General features: G+C 29.7%; 1 protein-coding gene across 1 annotated transcript; it reads left to right on the top strand.

The window, feature by feature from the left end:
- Positions 1-3,823: 3,823 nt before the first annotated feature.
- LOC129285115 (uncharacterized) lies at positions 3,824-11,907 on the top strand. Its single transcript, XM_054920672.1, has 9 exons — positions 3,824-3,890; positions 5,078-5,306; positions 9,591-9,734; positions 9,828-9,915; positions 10,008-10,094; positions 10,191-10,292; positions 10,640-10,731; positions 10,808-11,282; positions 11,545-11,907. The coding sequence occupies exons 3-8, from the start codon at positions 9,688-9,690 to the stop codon at positions 10,905-10,907; spliced, it is 516 nt and encodes a 171-aa protein (XP_054776647.1). The 5' UTR covers positions 3,824-3,890; positions 5,078-5,306; positions 9,591-9,687; the 3' UTR covers positions 10,908-11,282; positions 11,545-11,907.
- The last annotated feature ends 4,654 nt before the right edge of the window (positions 11,908-16,561 follow it).

Here is a 16,561-nt window from a genome sequence, read left to right as displayed (position 1 = left end):
CATGTCACAGTACATATGGTACATGCCACGGCATATGGGCCAATTTGAGCAGAGTTTTGCCTCTATTTTCTCTTACAAGGTATTTTTGCATTCCTAAATGCTTTCATTGTGCATAAATACTTACTTTTGAGTGGTTTGAGTTATTTTCAAATAATTTTCAAGATCCCAACTATTTTAAAAAGATTTATTTTCTATATTTTTAATAATGGTATTTTAGGGTAAATTAGAGGTTTAAGAACTTCTAATTATCTTTATATGGTATGTGTGGTATTGTTTGGTAATTTGGGGAAGGACATTATAGTGAAGTTCATGAAAGACATAATCTAACATGCTCTCGTCGGAACTCTTCCAGACAATGTATATATATTGTCAACATTTTCATCATTATATTGCTTTTATTAATTAACATGACTTTAATTTGTTGTTATTGTTTTTGCATTTAGTACTATGAGGATGCATATTGCAATGTATATATTAAAGCTCAAAAGGAAGAAGTCCTTAAAGAATTAGCATGCAGTATTTTCAAAGAGTGGTTTAGCTATAATAATTAGCAACAGTGAAGAAATATATCATATAGATATATATTTAAGGTGGACATAGATTTAGTATACTTGGCCAACTTTTGAGATTTGGATCCTTATTTTGGTTGTATATAGCTGGTGTAGGAATTCATAATATAGATTTCATATATATGATTATTGTTGGCTATTGAATTTCTATTTTTGGGTGCTGGAGGGGATTACTAGAAATGCAATCCTCATTTAAAAAAAAAAATTGGCGACAATATTAAACAATGATTTGAGAAAACTATTTAATATTGTGACCAAATCTACAATGCAATCATATTCAATAGGTTCTCTATCTTGAATCATTGAATATTCTCCAAATGTGAAACAGTTCTATCACCATAAACGTTTAATATTGATAGAATATTCAATGGTTCTTGGAATATAACCGTTGAATATATTGTTTCCCATTTATCAACATTTAAATTTGAAATAAATATTAAATGGTTTTTACTATAGAAATATTGTCAGAATATTCAACAGTTACAAATAGTTAAATATATGCTATTGGAATTTTCAATGTCATATTACTCAATGGTTTGTAACTATTTAATATTAGCGAAAATAACTATTTTATATATAATTTTTTGTAATAGTGAATTTTAATGTATTTGGATCATATTTTGAATAGAAATAGTGATTGATTTGTTTTTGGTTGCTAGCTAGCTTATACATAGTTGATTTCTTTGTAAATATGCAGGGGGTTGCTTGAAAAGTAAAGTCCTCATCTTCCAAAAAAATACCATAAATACTAATACTTAATAATTATTATGAAATAATTATCATTGATGGTAACTTTTCACCAAGCCTAGCTTGGTTTTTAACCATAAATACTTGATGGTTATTTCATAATAACAGTCAAGTATTTGATAATACTTAATAGTTACTTCTAAATAACAATCAAGTGTAGACTTCCAAAACTAGCCAAAAGTCAAACTTGGAAGCCAATACTTGATGGCTATTATCAAATAACTGTTAAGTAAGACCCTCCAATACTTGATAGTTATTAATGGTCAAGTAAGGTGCCCTAATATATGGCCCCCCTTTACTTGAATTGGCAAAAATAATTGTCAAGTAATGGGGTCTTTTGTGGCAATGGAGATAGTTGAAAAATCTCAAGTGATAAGATTTGAAGACTGGACATAGGCAAGTGGATTAACCAAACTAAGATAAATTGCTTGTGTTGATTTCTTTCTTCCCTACTCCAACACTTATGGTAATATATTTCCTATCTCTCATATTGTTAAATTAAGTTACTATTTGCCAAAAGTTTTATAAGCCCAATTCACCCCTTTTTTAGGCATATTCATGAATCAGGGCCTTAAGAGCCAAGAAGGGGGAACATAGTTTTCATTCATTCATTAACTTTATGATTAATTTTCTCCTTCATATTATGACATTGTTTGTTTAAAACAATTTATAAAAAGTAGAGTAAAATATACTCGCTTCCTTTTCGTTCAAGAAAAAAAGAGAAAATTGGCTCCTAAAATATAGGCCTAAGAGCATTTGAGATATTAAACTCATTTTTGATACAATATTCTTCCTCAAATTTTGGTATAATCTAATCCCTACCATTAACAAAAGTTAACTTTTTCTTTGATAACCTCAAAACAATTTTAAAAAAATTACAGAAAATGACCTAAAACTAATTGTTAAAGTTAATAGTTAATGATATGAGTAAGATTGCACCATTTTTTAAAATTAAATGAGAATATTACATCAAAAATGAATATAAAGTCTTAGACGTCCCTGGACCTAAAGTTTTGGGATGAATATATTCTCATTTGTTTGCATATAAGTCCTTTATATGAGACTATACATGATTTTCCCATTAAAAAATAATTAAATTATTAATATTGTTTAAAAAATTAATTTACTTTTATTAAATGCAGTATACAAAACATTTCATATTTCATATGTACTAATCTTTACTCTACTCTTCAAAATTGTGAAGGATAAAATTATAAAAAATAATGGTTCATTTTTTATGCAAAATAATTTATAAAGTAAATCATGAATTCGTCCAGAGAACTTGTATATAAGACCGGAGGAAATTAGTAATGTGAAAGGATAGTTGCAAATGTCTTTCGAAAAATCAATATCAATATTCTACCAGTAAAGTGATTTATAAATATCTATTGAACCATGGCGTCTATCACCATCCATTAGAAGTTTAAAATTACAAGTTATTTTTTTTTAAAAGTACTGTGTTTAAAAATATAAAAAATAAATATAAAAATATACTCCCTTGTTCAAAAATAAGGCATTTTTTGAAGAGTTTGATATTAAAAAATGTAAGGCATTTTCAGTCTTTCGAGGTGTAATCATTGTTTTTTTTTAAAGTGTCCCTATTAATAATGACTTTATATTTATTATAGAGTGTTTAATAAGGGTAATATGAAAAAGATAGAGTTAGTTGGAAAGTAGGTAACTATTTTATTGGAGGTGAGATTCGATTAAAAATACCTTATATTTTTAAATGGAGGGAGTATAATTTAAAAATACACGTTGTTGTTCCCAACTCTAATATCATTAATTAATTTACTAAGATTTAAATTAATTAAAAGTAGTATTCCCTCCATCTCAAATTATAAAACACTTTAAATAAAATTTCACATACTAATAAAATTTATTAAATACATTTAACAACCATATTTTTTAAAATAAAAATATAAACTTTTAAAAGTATCATTCATTTAACAATCTTAAATCTACACTTAGTTAGTATTAAATAGAGGGAGAAAGGGTATTACTAAAATAAGTTTATTTAATAAAATATTAATCTTCTCAAATGTCTTATATTTTATAACAGTAAATCTCTTCCAAAAGTTTGTTATAATTTGAAAATGAGAGAGTACTTTTTTTGGTCATTATTATATAATACTTTCAACCATTTTATACATATTAAAAAAGTTAATTTTTTTATATAATAAAAAAGTGAGATGTACTTTCATTTTTTATTCTTGATTTTAAATAATAATAAAACTGCATTAAGTATTTTTACACTAATAAAAAATGAGTAAAATTAAAAAAATTAATTTAATTATTATAAAATATTTTATATTTTAAATTAAAAATTATTTTTAAAAAGTATTTTACAAATACTAACCGAGCGAATATCTTATAACTTTAAATCATTGTATTTTTTACATGCATAATTGCACATGGTCCCCACGGGGAGACAGTATATTACCTTTCCCAGTATATTTATTTTTTTTAAATTCGAGTTATGATGTAGGTGTATTTTCCTTCTGCAGAGAATAAGGACTAATATTCCTGATGATTACAACAAGCCAGCGCAATAGGGAAATAATTCCCAATTAGGTTTGCATCTTACACATGTTAGTTAGGAATTAACCTCTAATTCCTTGCTAGGACAATAATTTTGATTTGAAGTTACGTTCAATTTTGATTTGTTAATTACTTTGTTTTGGAGAAATTGAATGCTCAGATTAGAAGTAGAAAAGGGAGAATGACAATTGGGTCTTAAGATATTAAATTAATGATAGTTAAGTGCTCAATAAATTTATTTAAAAAATAAGTTAAAAATATCAATTCAGATTATTATAAATTCAGGAATTTTAATTGTAAATAAGTATTTATAATTCATTTTGTACAAAATTTTAGGAAGAATTATATTGAATTTCATAAAAAAATTATTAAATTATTAATGAACCTTGTAATAATTAACTTTTTTATATGGAATCTAATTGTAATTGTCTCAAAATTTTATTGAAAAATTAATTATTATTAATTTATTCATTTGGATATTCTTTCAACAAGAAAATGTTGTCAGAATGCAATTTCAAGAAATTTCAGAAGCGTGGGTTTGATGTTATATTCAGGTGCGGTCCATTATGTTTACGTGTCCTTTATGTAAGGTCCGAGTTGACAACTTCAATTTGGCCTAATATGTATGTTTGTTAGTTGATTTTTGTGATTGGCCCACGTTAACCTATTTCAATTGGTAGCTTGAATTTTAATGCAATCGTTTTACTTTTTATTTTTAAGGATTAAATATTATTTTTTTTCCTAAATTTTTTTAAAAACACTGGACACATTATATTAAAATAATAATATTTTACCTAAACAATTTTTTAGGAGCAAAGTTATCCTTCTACTAGAGACTCGTCGTCTTTGCTATTATCTGATAATATGTAATGATTGTAAAGTCCATGTACAATGATAATAAAGTATTTTGATTCATTTTTTATTGTTTTGCCACCAAAATTAGGTTTGGTTCCCACCACTATCATTTCTAACCTCTTTAATTCATGAAATTAGATCAAAATGTGTTCATGTCAATGTAGGGTCTCACAGCTAATGCACATTAGCAAGTAACAAATAAGATCATGAGTTTTTGATGGAAGGACAATTTTACTCTCGAAAGAATTATTTAGGAGAGAATATTGCCAGTAAAAAAATAGTCTTTAATTCTTTTTTTAATAATACAATATTGGCTCTTTTTTTTTTTAAAAAAAAAACAAAGTGAAAAATGTTGTTTGATGCAGAGAAAGAAACAATGGGAAGACTTGGTGGAAGGCCAAAGGCTGATGACATGTGGAAACATGTTACGCTATTGGATTTGAAAGGGAAGCAAGTAAAGTGCAATTATTGTGGACTTGTATTTGCAGCAAGTGCTAACAGGATCTAAGTCTCATATCAGCCTAATTAAGGGTCAGGGTGTTCGAGTATGCCCTGCCAAATTGAAAGAAAAAGAGGACCTTCTTGATTCACAAGGTACGAACTAGTCTTAAGCAGCATCTAGATGGATCGACTTGGATTTAAACTTTAAATTTAAAATTTCATATTTAAAATTCATCTATTTAAAATCTTAGATTTGAATAATATAAAAATAAAATAAAATTCAAAGACGCCACAATGAACGAGGGAAGTGGGAGAAATGAAAACGAAAAGAATGAGATGGTTAGAATAGCTTGCATTTCAATTACTTAAGGGAACATCATTCATGAGTCACACAGAAATTGATTAAATATTTCAAATTCCATGAGATATTTTATTGAAAGCCAAGAGGACGATATGCAGACCTGCATGTGAATGGCACAAGCCATTTGAACCGATTTGCCTGAACTGCATGAAGCTTTTCAACCTTTAACATCGGAGACGAAAGAGGTCGACCTGCTGAGACAAGGCAAGGATGAAGAGGTCCTAACAAGCCTATGCAACTAAATTAATTCAGTGGGAGATTTTAGTCATTGCATTTCTAAACTTCGGTCACATTTGTTTACTAGAATAAAATGTAATGGAATGGATTAAAAAAATAAAGGTAAAAATAAAATAATTAAAAGGAATAGATGAGTACATTTATAAAGGAAAGATGTAATTTAGTTCATAAAGTCAAAAATTATGATTCACTATATTTTTAAAAGGTATGATGATTCTCACATTTATAATAAATATATTAATAAGTTATATCGTGCTTACTACAGAGAAAAGGGCGATTTACTTTATTTTTATTTTATTTTTCAATATATTCTATTACATTTTTTTTAACAAGCAAACAGGACTTTTGAGACTTGGAACTATAGAAATACTTTTGCATTTCAACGGGACTTTGAATTTTTTTTTTTTTATAAAAAGGATGATCATTGGTAAATTCTCGTTTTCAGAGGAGGAATATACTCAAAACTCTCAAACACCAATTTTGCTTTTAGAAAAAGAAGCAGAGAAACCAGAAACTAGAGCTGTTTGACTTTGAGCTTGTTTGTTTTTTATTTTTAAAAACTGTTTTTTATTTTTGAAAGCAAAAAATTTAAAAATTTGTTTGAATGAGTGTTTTTCATTTAGTTTTTTTTTAAAAATTTTTTCATTTTTTTTATTTTTTTTAAAAATAGAAACAACTTTAAGTTGTTTTCGTTTTATTTTTCTTGTTTTAAAAATATACTACATTTAATTATTAAAAATTATAATTATTTTGATCAATTTTTATTATTAATCATCACTATTAACTGCATATAACTATTACTATTAGTTCATTTTTAATTCTAAAATTATTTGTTAATTCTAAACATATTTTTATTTTATTTATTTTAAAGATAATTTTACAAACTGTACTACAAAATAGTTTTTCTTAAAAAATAGTAACATAAAACGAACAATTGTATAACAATTTTAACTATTGTTTTGTAATATAGTTTGGATAATTGTTTTTCAAAAAAAAATAAAAACAGAATATGTTTAATTTTATTAATTTGAAAATAATTTTAGACTAAAAAAAATTAGCTGATAGTTATGGTCATAAGGGGTTAATAGTGGTGACTTATAATAGCAATTGATCTCATAACTCACTTTACTTTCTATTAATCAAATTAAAGAGTGCGAAATTGAGAAATAAAAAAAATAAAAAAAATGACTCCAAGGTATTTTCATTTTCTTTTGTCTTTGAAAATAACTCTAACAAATCAATAGAACAATTTTAAAAATATTTAAATCCAAAACATTTACATAAACAATTTTTTTACAAAATATTGTTTTTGAAAACAAAAATAATTTTTAAAAATAAAATCAAACAGTCCTCATAACATCCTAATTTAAATTTTAAAAATTAATTAGAGTTAATAAAAATTAAAGAGAACATTTTGTTGGCATGGTTTTGGAATTCAAGTACGGAGCATATTGTCTCTTAAAGGTTTGTCAAGCATGTCAGAAGAGTAAGCCCTTGAAATAAGAAATAGATTAAACAATTATATGAATTCTCAAGATCCTTTACTATAATTTTCTCAAAGTGCCAAAACTAAATGAAAAACGAAGAGTACGCAATAGAACATACAAAGTTTGATTGTATTACTGAAGAGTAAGCACAATTGGTGCTCCGGTAGTTGGAAAGAAAAACAAAGTAATTATCCTAGGATGCCTAAGCCATGATAGCAAAAGGAGTCACACTAGCCAAGCTTGGGGTGATGTGGGGTTAGTTTGGGCCTGCGATGGGCAAGTTGATTCAGGGTTGAGTTGTCAAGCCTCTTATCGAGAAAGGCAACAACACGTTCCTTCAAATTTGAATTTTGGTGTCAAAAGGAGCTGTAACTGTTCGTGCCATTTTGGGAGTTAGTGGTGCGCCTCATTGTGGGAGAGTATTGGCTAGGCAGGTGCTTCATTTCTTCAAAAGGTGGGAGAAGTAGTGTGATGCAGGATTGCTATTCTTCCGAAATGCGTCGTTTCACTTAATTGTTCTTCAGGCTATGTAATAATGGGCTGCTCTTCTTTATTCTGAATTGGGCTTCACCATACGTATCTCTTAGCCTAGAGCATCAAGTCCAAATACATTTAAAGATAATTAAATTAATTAGAATATAATTATTGGACTTAATTTAGGACATAGTCCTTGGAGGTTAAGATTTTAAAAAAATGGAAACAATATATATATATATATATATATATTAACAAATTTTAATGGAGTTAATATTTATACATACATACATACATACATATTATTTTTCTCACTTGCGAAAAAATATTCATTTTCCATTGAAATTATGTTTAAACAAATTATGCAAGCAGAGTTTTATTTTGAGAATATAATACAATTGAAAGTCAATAGTAGATAATTATGAAACAGGATTAAAACATTTATGAAGACAAATATACAAAAGGATAATAATAAGTAAGGTTAAATAAAAATTTGAATCGATTTAAGAGCAATTTAAATACTAAACTCATTTTTTTTGTGCATTTTAACTCTTAAACAATTACATCCGTGGCAATTTGACCCATTAATTTGAAATTTACACCGTTGCTTTAATGCTTTAGTATCCCTCCCTCTGCGTCTCTGACCGATTCCTCCCTCCCCTCTTTCTGTTTCTCTGCTTCTCACAGCAAGCCAGCATGCAAATCTTTCTTCTTTAATTCCAAGTCACCCTATAATCGATCACATTCATGCATGCTCAACAATCACCTTACCTATGACTTGTTTGGTAATCTGCTTCTACTTGAGCTCCAAGTGACCCCATTCCAATTCCTATTTTTATATGATAACATTAATTCTCTGCTCCAACAATTTGGACTTCACTATCCTCCACTTTTAACATTGTTCACTGTCCTTCACTATCCTTGTCGGCCTCCTGATTCTCATCCTCTGGTTTACTACTCTCACTCTCCGACTACCCCTCTCCTTACTGAAAGTCACTTTCTTTTATAGCTTATGCAAACAGGCCCTAAATCTTTTTTTTTTTCCCCCATGCTTTCATTGATTGACAATATGCATGGGATCAGGAACGTTTTACTTCTCCATCGTGGATGTAGTGAAAATAATCATAACTAGTGTATTTAACCAACACATTTTGTTATTTGTAATATTTCTCCGCCTAAAGATCACAGCATACTTTTGTATTGTGGATTGTGATAATTATTATATTAATTCTAAATAAGATATATCGGCTTTTTAATTATGATACATATGAACCAAGTGAGAGTTGATAATTTAATAGCCTTGTCATCATCATTAGTTAATGTCATGGATGGGCTTAGTACATGATGGACCGGATTTATGAGAAAGCAACTTTGGGCCAAGAGCTTGTAATATTGGGCCTATGCCTCTGCTGAAGCAGTTTGAGGTTTGAGATATACAGTGAGAGATACCAGCACTGTAGAGGCAAAGAATTATTTTGATGAAATTGTCCCCCTCTGTTGCTTCTCTTCTCTCTGATATTCTTCCCTGTTCCTTCTGCAATTTCTACTTCTCCTTGTATCTTTTCTTCTCTCTCTCTCTCGCTATTGCTTGTAATTTGGAACTTGCTCATTTATCCTTTTAATTCCAATTCCAGTATCACATTTTGTGGTCAATTTAGAATTATATTGTTGCTGGAAATCTCAGTACATCACAGTTTACAAGTTAGTTACAGTTTACAAGTTTGAATTTCTCTGTTGTGACTTCTGCAACAAATTGATGTACTCATTATTGCGTTATACATATAACATGTAGGTTTATCAGCATTCGATAAGCCAATAGATTACATCAAACCCAATGAAACAATGCTTGATTGTTACATGTCCCCCAAAATAATGTAGGAAGGGATAAAGGCTCTCCAACAAGTACAAATCCACACTAAAGCTATGCATCAAGAGAGGTTCCAAGTTGGCCCCTTTTCTGTTTCTCATATGGTGAATGAACCTGACTTGCGGTTTGACACAATATGTTTTTGAACAATCATGGTTAGATTTATATGTATTTCGAACTATATTACTAAATAGTATTTATGTGTATTTGTTTCTAAGCTTAAATCAGTCATTTTATATTTTATTCAGTGAGACAACTTTCTCTTCACCACCACGTTTATATTTGAATCAATCTGAATTCACCACACTTAGACCGCAGACTAATTTGGATTCTTCGGTGAGTATTTACTTATATTATTATTCTATTTTTTGATATAATTAAGCAAGGTCTTGGTTATGTTAAAGTATTCAATTTTCCTATTTTCCTAGGTAATAGATATTTTTGCTGATATCTTGACTGACATTGAAAGGAAGAAAAGTAAACCTTTGAATTGGTATCTTCCGGTGATGTTTTCGGTGATATCTTATTCCCTTTTTAATTGGATTATATATGTTAGTTCTTGAATCTAAAAAAATCATTGACAAGCATGTTTAATGGTTCTTTTGTTGTAGAATGTAGCCCTTAATAGTGGTGATTTATGTTCATTCCTTAACTTTGTCGAACTGCATCAAATATGTGAGAATTATATGCCTCACTTGATATATTGTGAGAAGGTATTATCTTTTTTCCTTGCTCGTTGTAGTTGTTGTTTCATTTGTCATTATGATTTCTCATTTTGACTTTATTAATTGATTTATTTGATCAAACATTATATTACATATATTTACTCCAGTTTATATTGGAAAAAGTTCATCTGGACATTTTTATTTATACATTATTAATATGAGGAATCAAGAGGTTGAGATATGGGATTCTCTGTGTGATCAATTTATGAATAAAACTAAACGTGATCAAACAACACAAAAGTTGGTAAGTTTTTTATAGTTGTGATTTTTATTTGATTATTAATAGATTAATACATTGATATTTTAATTCACTAGAATTAATCATTTGGATGTAGTTGCTTGCCATGGAGAAACTCTTCAAGGACGTTATCATGTTCACAAAATTTTCTCGGAGAATGGCAAGAAATATCCAATTACAGCCTAATGGGTGAGTTTTTTTTTTTTGACATTATAAACTTTATTTTAAAAAAGTGTGCATCCTAACAATATCCTTCAACACGTAGATATGATTGTGGAATATTTGTTATTAAATATATGCAACAATCGGATAATTATGTAGGCAAAATCCTTCATTTCAGGTATGGTAACTTGCAAACTAGATAGTGTTAAATGCTCTATACATATCAATTCAAACGTTCACATGTATATGCACATAGATGGATCCAAACACTCTCAATCATACATAAATAATATAGACAAAATGCGTAGTTTGACAGTGACAAAGAGAGATTGGATTTGGCTTTAAAGTTGCTCAAGAGCAACTTAAACCAATTAAAAGAAACACTATATGATAAAGCAGCAGGAAGCTACACACAAGTTCAAAGTGAAGAAGATGTAGATTCACGTGGAGTTAAAAAAAAAAAAAAAAGCAGGTTGGTACATGCAAAACAATATTTGAAGATGCTGGAAGAAAGGCACAGATGGAATTGGATGATTCCGATAATAGAGTCAAGAGAAAAAATGTTAGCTTGAAAACAGGTATATACTTCAACTTAAATTATATATACAACACTTCAATTCATATACTCTTTGTAACTTTTCTTGAAGTAAGTAATTGCTATCATCACATCATATTAAATGATTATCAATTTGTTTTAATTAAAGACTTGGTGAAGGATATATAAATGCAATATTTCAATTTATTTGTATTTTATACATTCTTCTCACTTTTCCTGTGTATGAAATAAATAGTTCAAGTTGTCACCTTATATTAATTGATTATTCATATTCTTATTGCTAGGATGTGTTAAAGGTTACATATTGCCAACAACTGAGTTACTGGGGGAAGAGTTTCGAAGTTATATTCAACAAATATGGAAATGGACAATGGAAAATGATCAAATCTCAACAAATGCGATATGGGGGAGTGGGAAGGGCAGGGAAAACAACATTAGCAACTCACATGCATAACAAGCTTTTAGAAGAAGCCGGTGATGACTTTGACCATATTATTTGGGTTACTATGTCACAGTATGATAGCATATATGAGTTGCAAAAGGCCATAGCAAAATCAATTAATTTAGACATATCTGATGATTGTGATGTAAAAAGAACATTGGGAAATTATTGCAAGCATTTAAGCATATAAATAAATGTGTCCTTATTTTAGACGATGTTTGGGATCCTATATTTTTGGAAGAGGTTGGAATTCCTGCTTCAAATAATATGATTAAATTGATTTTGACATCTCGTTCATTGGAAGTGTGCCAAAATATGAATTGTATGAAGAACATTATAAATGTCAAACCTTTAAATGAAGAAGATGGATGGGAATTGTTTGAAAGGACTCTTGGTTAGAGAACATAGCAAGGAACGTGGCAGAAGGATGTGGGGGTTTGCCCCTTGGTATTGTAACGATAGTAAGACGCATGAACGGAAAAGAACACGATGGAAAATGGGGTCATTCATTGGAATGCCTTGAAAGCTTTGACAATGGGCAATATGGTATGGACAAGCAGGCATTTCTAGTACTGAAATTTAGCTATGATTGCTCAAATAACAAGTTAAAAAGGTTGTTTTTGCACTGTGCATTTAGTACTGAAGAATATTTTGAAGACGGGGATGCTAAGCATTTATCAGAATATTTGTCTTTGGTGAATGGAAAGATGACTGAGAGAGCTTGGCGATGCAGTGTAATGATGGCTACACAATGTTGGATAAATTAAAGAACAATAGTTTGTTGATGAAATTATCTTGCGGATGAAGAATGCACACTTTGCTTTGGGTCATGGCTATTAGTATTGCAAAGAAGGGTATGAAAATTATGGGGAAGTCTAGAATGAATTTGACAGAAATGCCAAAGAATAGTGAATGGCATGAAAATTTGCGAAAAGTTTTTTTTTGAGTGGAAATAGGATTCATAAGATTCTAGATAGCACATCTCCTAAGTGTTCTAAACTTTCAATGTTGCTTTTAGATCGCAATTATGTCCTCAAATGGATCCCAGATGATTTTTTCAACAATATGCCTACTCTTAAAAGTATTGGATTTGTCTAAGACTGGCATCCAATGTTCACCCGAATCTGATTCTAACTTGGAATGCCCCTTCGCATTATTACTTTCAGAATGTTGGAAATTGAGTTACGTGCCTTCTTTAGTAAAATTGCAGAAATTAATAACATTGGACCCTTCATATAGTGCCATCATGGAAGCACCTAATGGCTTTGAATTGTTGGTCAATCTTAGATGTCTGAATCTAGAAGGTACAAAACAACTGATAATGTCAGCATCAATGATATCCAGAATGACCAATTTGCAGGATCTAAGATTGAACTGTATCCCAAAATCAATGGATGTGAGTGCTCAAGATCTACAAGATTTGAGAAAGCTGGAAGTTATTTCAGCCAACTTTTGTAGCATTGAAGAGTTTAATGCCTATGCTACGAGTTTCATGGACAAAGGTTGCATGCTCAAAAGTTATTGTCTAAGTTCAGCTACGTTATTTAATTTCCATTTTGATGAGGGTGCGCGTAAAGCCTATTCCTTAAAAAGGGTTGGTTTTTGTGGTATTGATATGAGAAACAGAGCAACAGTAAGACGTCAATGAGTTGATTATAGGTAAGTGTCACCGTTTGAAAGACTTGAAACAAGTAGTTGCACCATTTGCTTCATCCTTGTACAATTGCACCCCATTTTCTCACCTTAGTTCTCGATATTTATGGATGTAGCAACGTGAAGATTCTGATTACGCTGGAGTTATTAGCACAGGCCCGACCGGTAGTCTCCATAGGAACTTGGCTCTACCATAAGGGAAAGTAGATAGACGGCTCTACGTTTCAGGCTCGAAATCTCTCGTCTTTAAATCAGAAATAGGTCTTTCAGAAGATAGTGAATTACTGGCGTGAAGCAAGGGTGCATGGCAGGCTAGCTCTTTAGTTTATCCTGATCCTACGTGACTTGGTCAAAGATGAATAGTGAATACTCCACCCCGGGGATAGATAGTAGGCAGATTGACCTTTCTTCGGAGATCGGCTCAACCCATAAGGAAATAGATTACTACTTTTTCTAAGTGTAATTGACTATTGTCGATCCATTATTTATGAGACCCGAGAAAGGACTTTTTATTTGCAGATCAATCATAATTGAGGAATTACTTCGTGACAAGAAATGCTACCTTCCTTTTTTTTATGGCATTCTACTAAAGCAATAGTTTTTTTATGTTCCCAAGGGAACCAGGAACAGCCCATCTTGGAGTTGACCCTACATCCACGGATTTCTAACCTAGAGACCATTTCTATTAGATATTGCAAGTCAATGGAAGAAGTTGCTGGAGATGATTGTAGCAGTACTCTCACTCTTCCCAAACCGAGTTCTCTGTACTTGGAAAACAACCAGAATTAAATTTCATGTAGAGGAACCATACTCTGCCCTTCTCTCAATAATTTTGTTGCCTCTAATTGTAAGAAACTAAGCTACCCTCATTTAGAGATTGTAGAAGGATATAAGCTTCAAATAAAGAGACCAAGACCGACAATAGATACTATTGGAGACATGATGATAAGGTACATGTCTCTCCTCCAAAGGTCACCTTTCTTGGATTAAATGAATTTCATTTTATCTTTTATAATTTTAATTTCTTATTCAATGTTGAAATGAGTTTTTTGTTTGAAGCTTGGCAAGATTTTCATTCTCTTTGTAGTCCCTTAAAAGACGGCTAGACAGCGATTCCTTGATTAACTTTATTTCTTGAGAATGCGTTGACGTATTAAAAAAAAAAATAGAGAGAAAAATACTGGGTCTATTTAAAATTATTTTTATTTATAGTTTTAAGAACTGATATTTTGTAGAACATATTTTGAGAATAAAAAAATAAAAATAAAAATAGTTGTTTTTCTTATTCTCTCTTATTCTTCATAACAATAATTCTAAAATACCTAAAAGATGTTTCTGCTTTTCTATTCTACAAAACGATATTTTTTTATCCTCTAAAATATTTTTTTAAAAAACATATTACCAAACAGATTTTTTTATTTTTTTATTCTGATGAACAAAAAATTATTTTCAAAATAAGTTGCCAAACATGCCCACTATTTTTGCTTCAGACTCGTGAGTTCTAATAAATGTTGAGTCAATTTTGTAGGTTTTGGTGTTAGCTTTCAAAACCAACTTGATCTGGGCCAAAATTATTTTGAGGGGAGGGATTCTCAAAGTTCATTCTTTATATTTTTCATTCTTATTCTTCCTTTTTTTTTTGGTTAAATATGAATATCAAATTTCCATTCTTTGATTGTATTGAATTTATGATAAGCTGAAAAGATATTTTAAGTACCTTACTTTATAGATATATACGATGAAACCATTGAATATGTTTCTATTTTGGGCACCCATAGATTAGGCAATTTCTTTAAATTTTTCGTAGGAAATTGTATATATAGAATGGAAATAATTATGTTTTGCATGCCCCAAACTCTCCCCTCCACCCAATATGTTTTGAAATAAAAACTCAACTTTGACGACCTTTCTTGATCTGATATATATTATATGCTTCCCCCAAATTAAATAACGGAAAATGAAAGAAACAATATTTAAAAAAAAAGTTGTGAAGATTATATACTTCATTCAGCAGAAAGCAAATTTATATTCCAATGCATTTCACTTGTAAATGTGATAATTGAGTTGTAAATCCTAGTAGATTTATTATAAATGTTTTTGTTTTAATATACAAAAACCCATAATAATGTATGATACTTGAAAAATTCAAAAGGTTGATTGCGAATATTTTGTAAGTAATTTGAGAATCTATTACTGATTCTACTCATCATGTTCAATTGTCTCTTGCAAGTTGGTTGTTTTAAACAAGTTTGAAGGAATTCTTTTTTTTTTTTTCATTTGAAGGTTCTTAATGTGAACTTGTTGTCACTAATTATACTCTGATTCAATTGTTGATTCAGGGATCTTACAATGAATCTGAATGACGAAACTCGGAAGGAATTTCGTGAGTACTTGATGACAAGGATGGGATAGATTGATGGGCTTCTATGGAATTTCCAAAATCTGTTATGATGATGTAATGTTATACATATCAAGAGAGTTAAGCAATTTACTGTCTAACATTTATAGTATCTAATTTTTAGTTCGGACCTTCGAATAAGATGATCTGAGTGCCCACACATAGGTAATCAAATAAACTAATTACTGACTTTGGATATGCTACAAACTGACGACATCAAGGAAATATGGGCTCCTAGAACGATCAACAAAATTTTACCAAAATACAAGGCAATTAAATAATACAACCCCCAAAAATTGACCAATGAGCAATGCTAGCTAACTTAACATACCTGTGGTTTTATATTATGAGTCGGGGGAGATAAGGATGATAGTTCAAACCATAACAGCTGTGAAAGAATTGTGTTAGTGCCATAATTAGAGTAGCGCAGCGAAAATATTACAGGAAAATTATTAAAGAATTAAAGAGCTAGATTTAATATTTTTGTAGTTGTGTAAAAGTTAAACTGAGAGAGAATTTGGAAGATCAAGGTGAAAGGAGGTGGGAAAGCATCTAATATAATGTTTCAAATATTTTGGAGAAAAAATTCTTAAAATAAGGGAAGAATTATAACATCTTAATTTATTTTTAAAATTTAAGTAATATTAAAAGAATAAAAATCTCAAGGTAAATAAAAATTACCATGTAATTACTTGAATAAAGAAAATATACTCAGAATGGGTTAAACGTTTTGCGAACTTAATGCTAAGTCATATATTTTAAAAAGGGAAAAAATCAATATGGTTAGTTGTGATAAAAAAATTATTTA

The sequence above is a fragment of the Prosopis cineraria genome, unplaced genomic scaffold, assembly GCF_029017545.1.
Source record: "Prosopis cineraria cultivar Desert tree isolate PC_DT_omini unplaced genomic scaffold, ASM2901754v1 PC11, whole genome shotgun sequence".
NCBI classification, from domain to species: Eukaryota; Viridiplantae; Streptophyta; class Magnoliopsida; order Fabales; family Fabaceae; genus Prosopis; species Prosopis cineraria.
The sequence above is the reverse complement of the archived record's forward strand: the minus strand, read 5'-3'. Positions and strand labels throughout refer to the sequence as shown.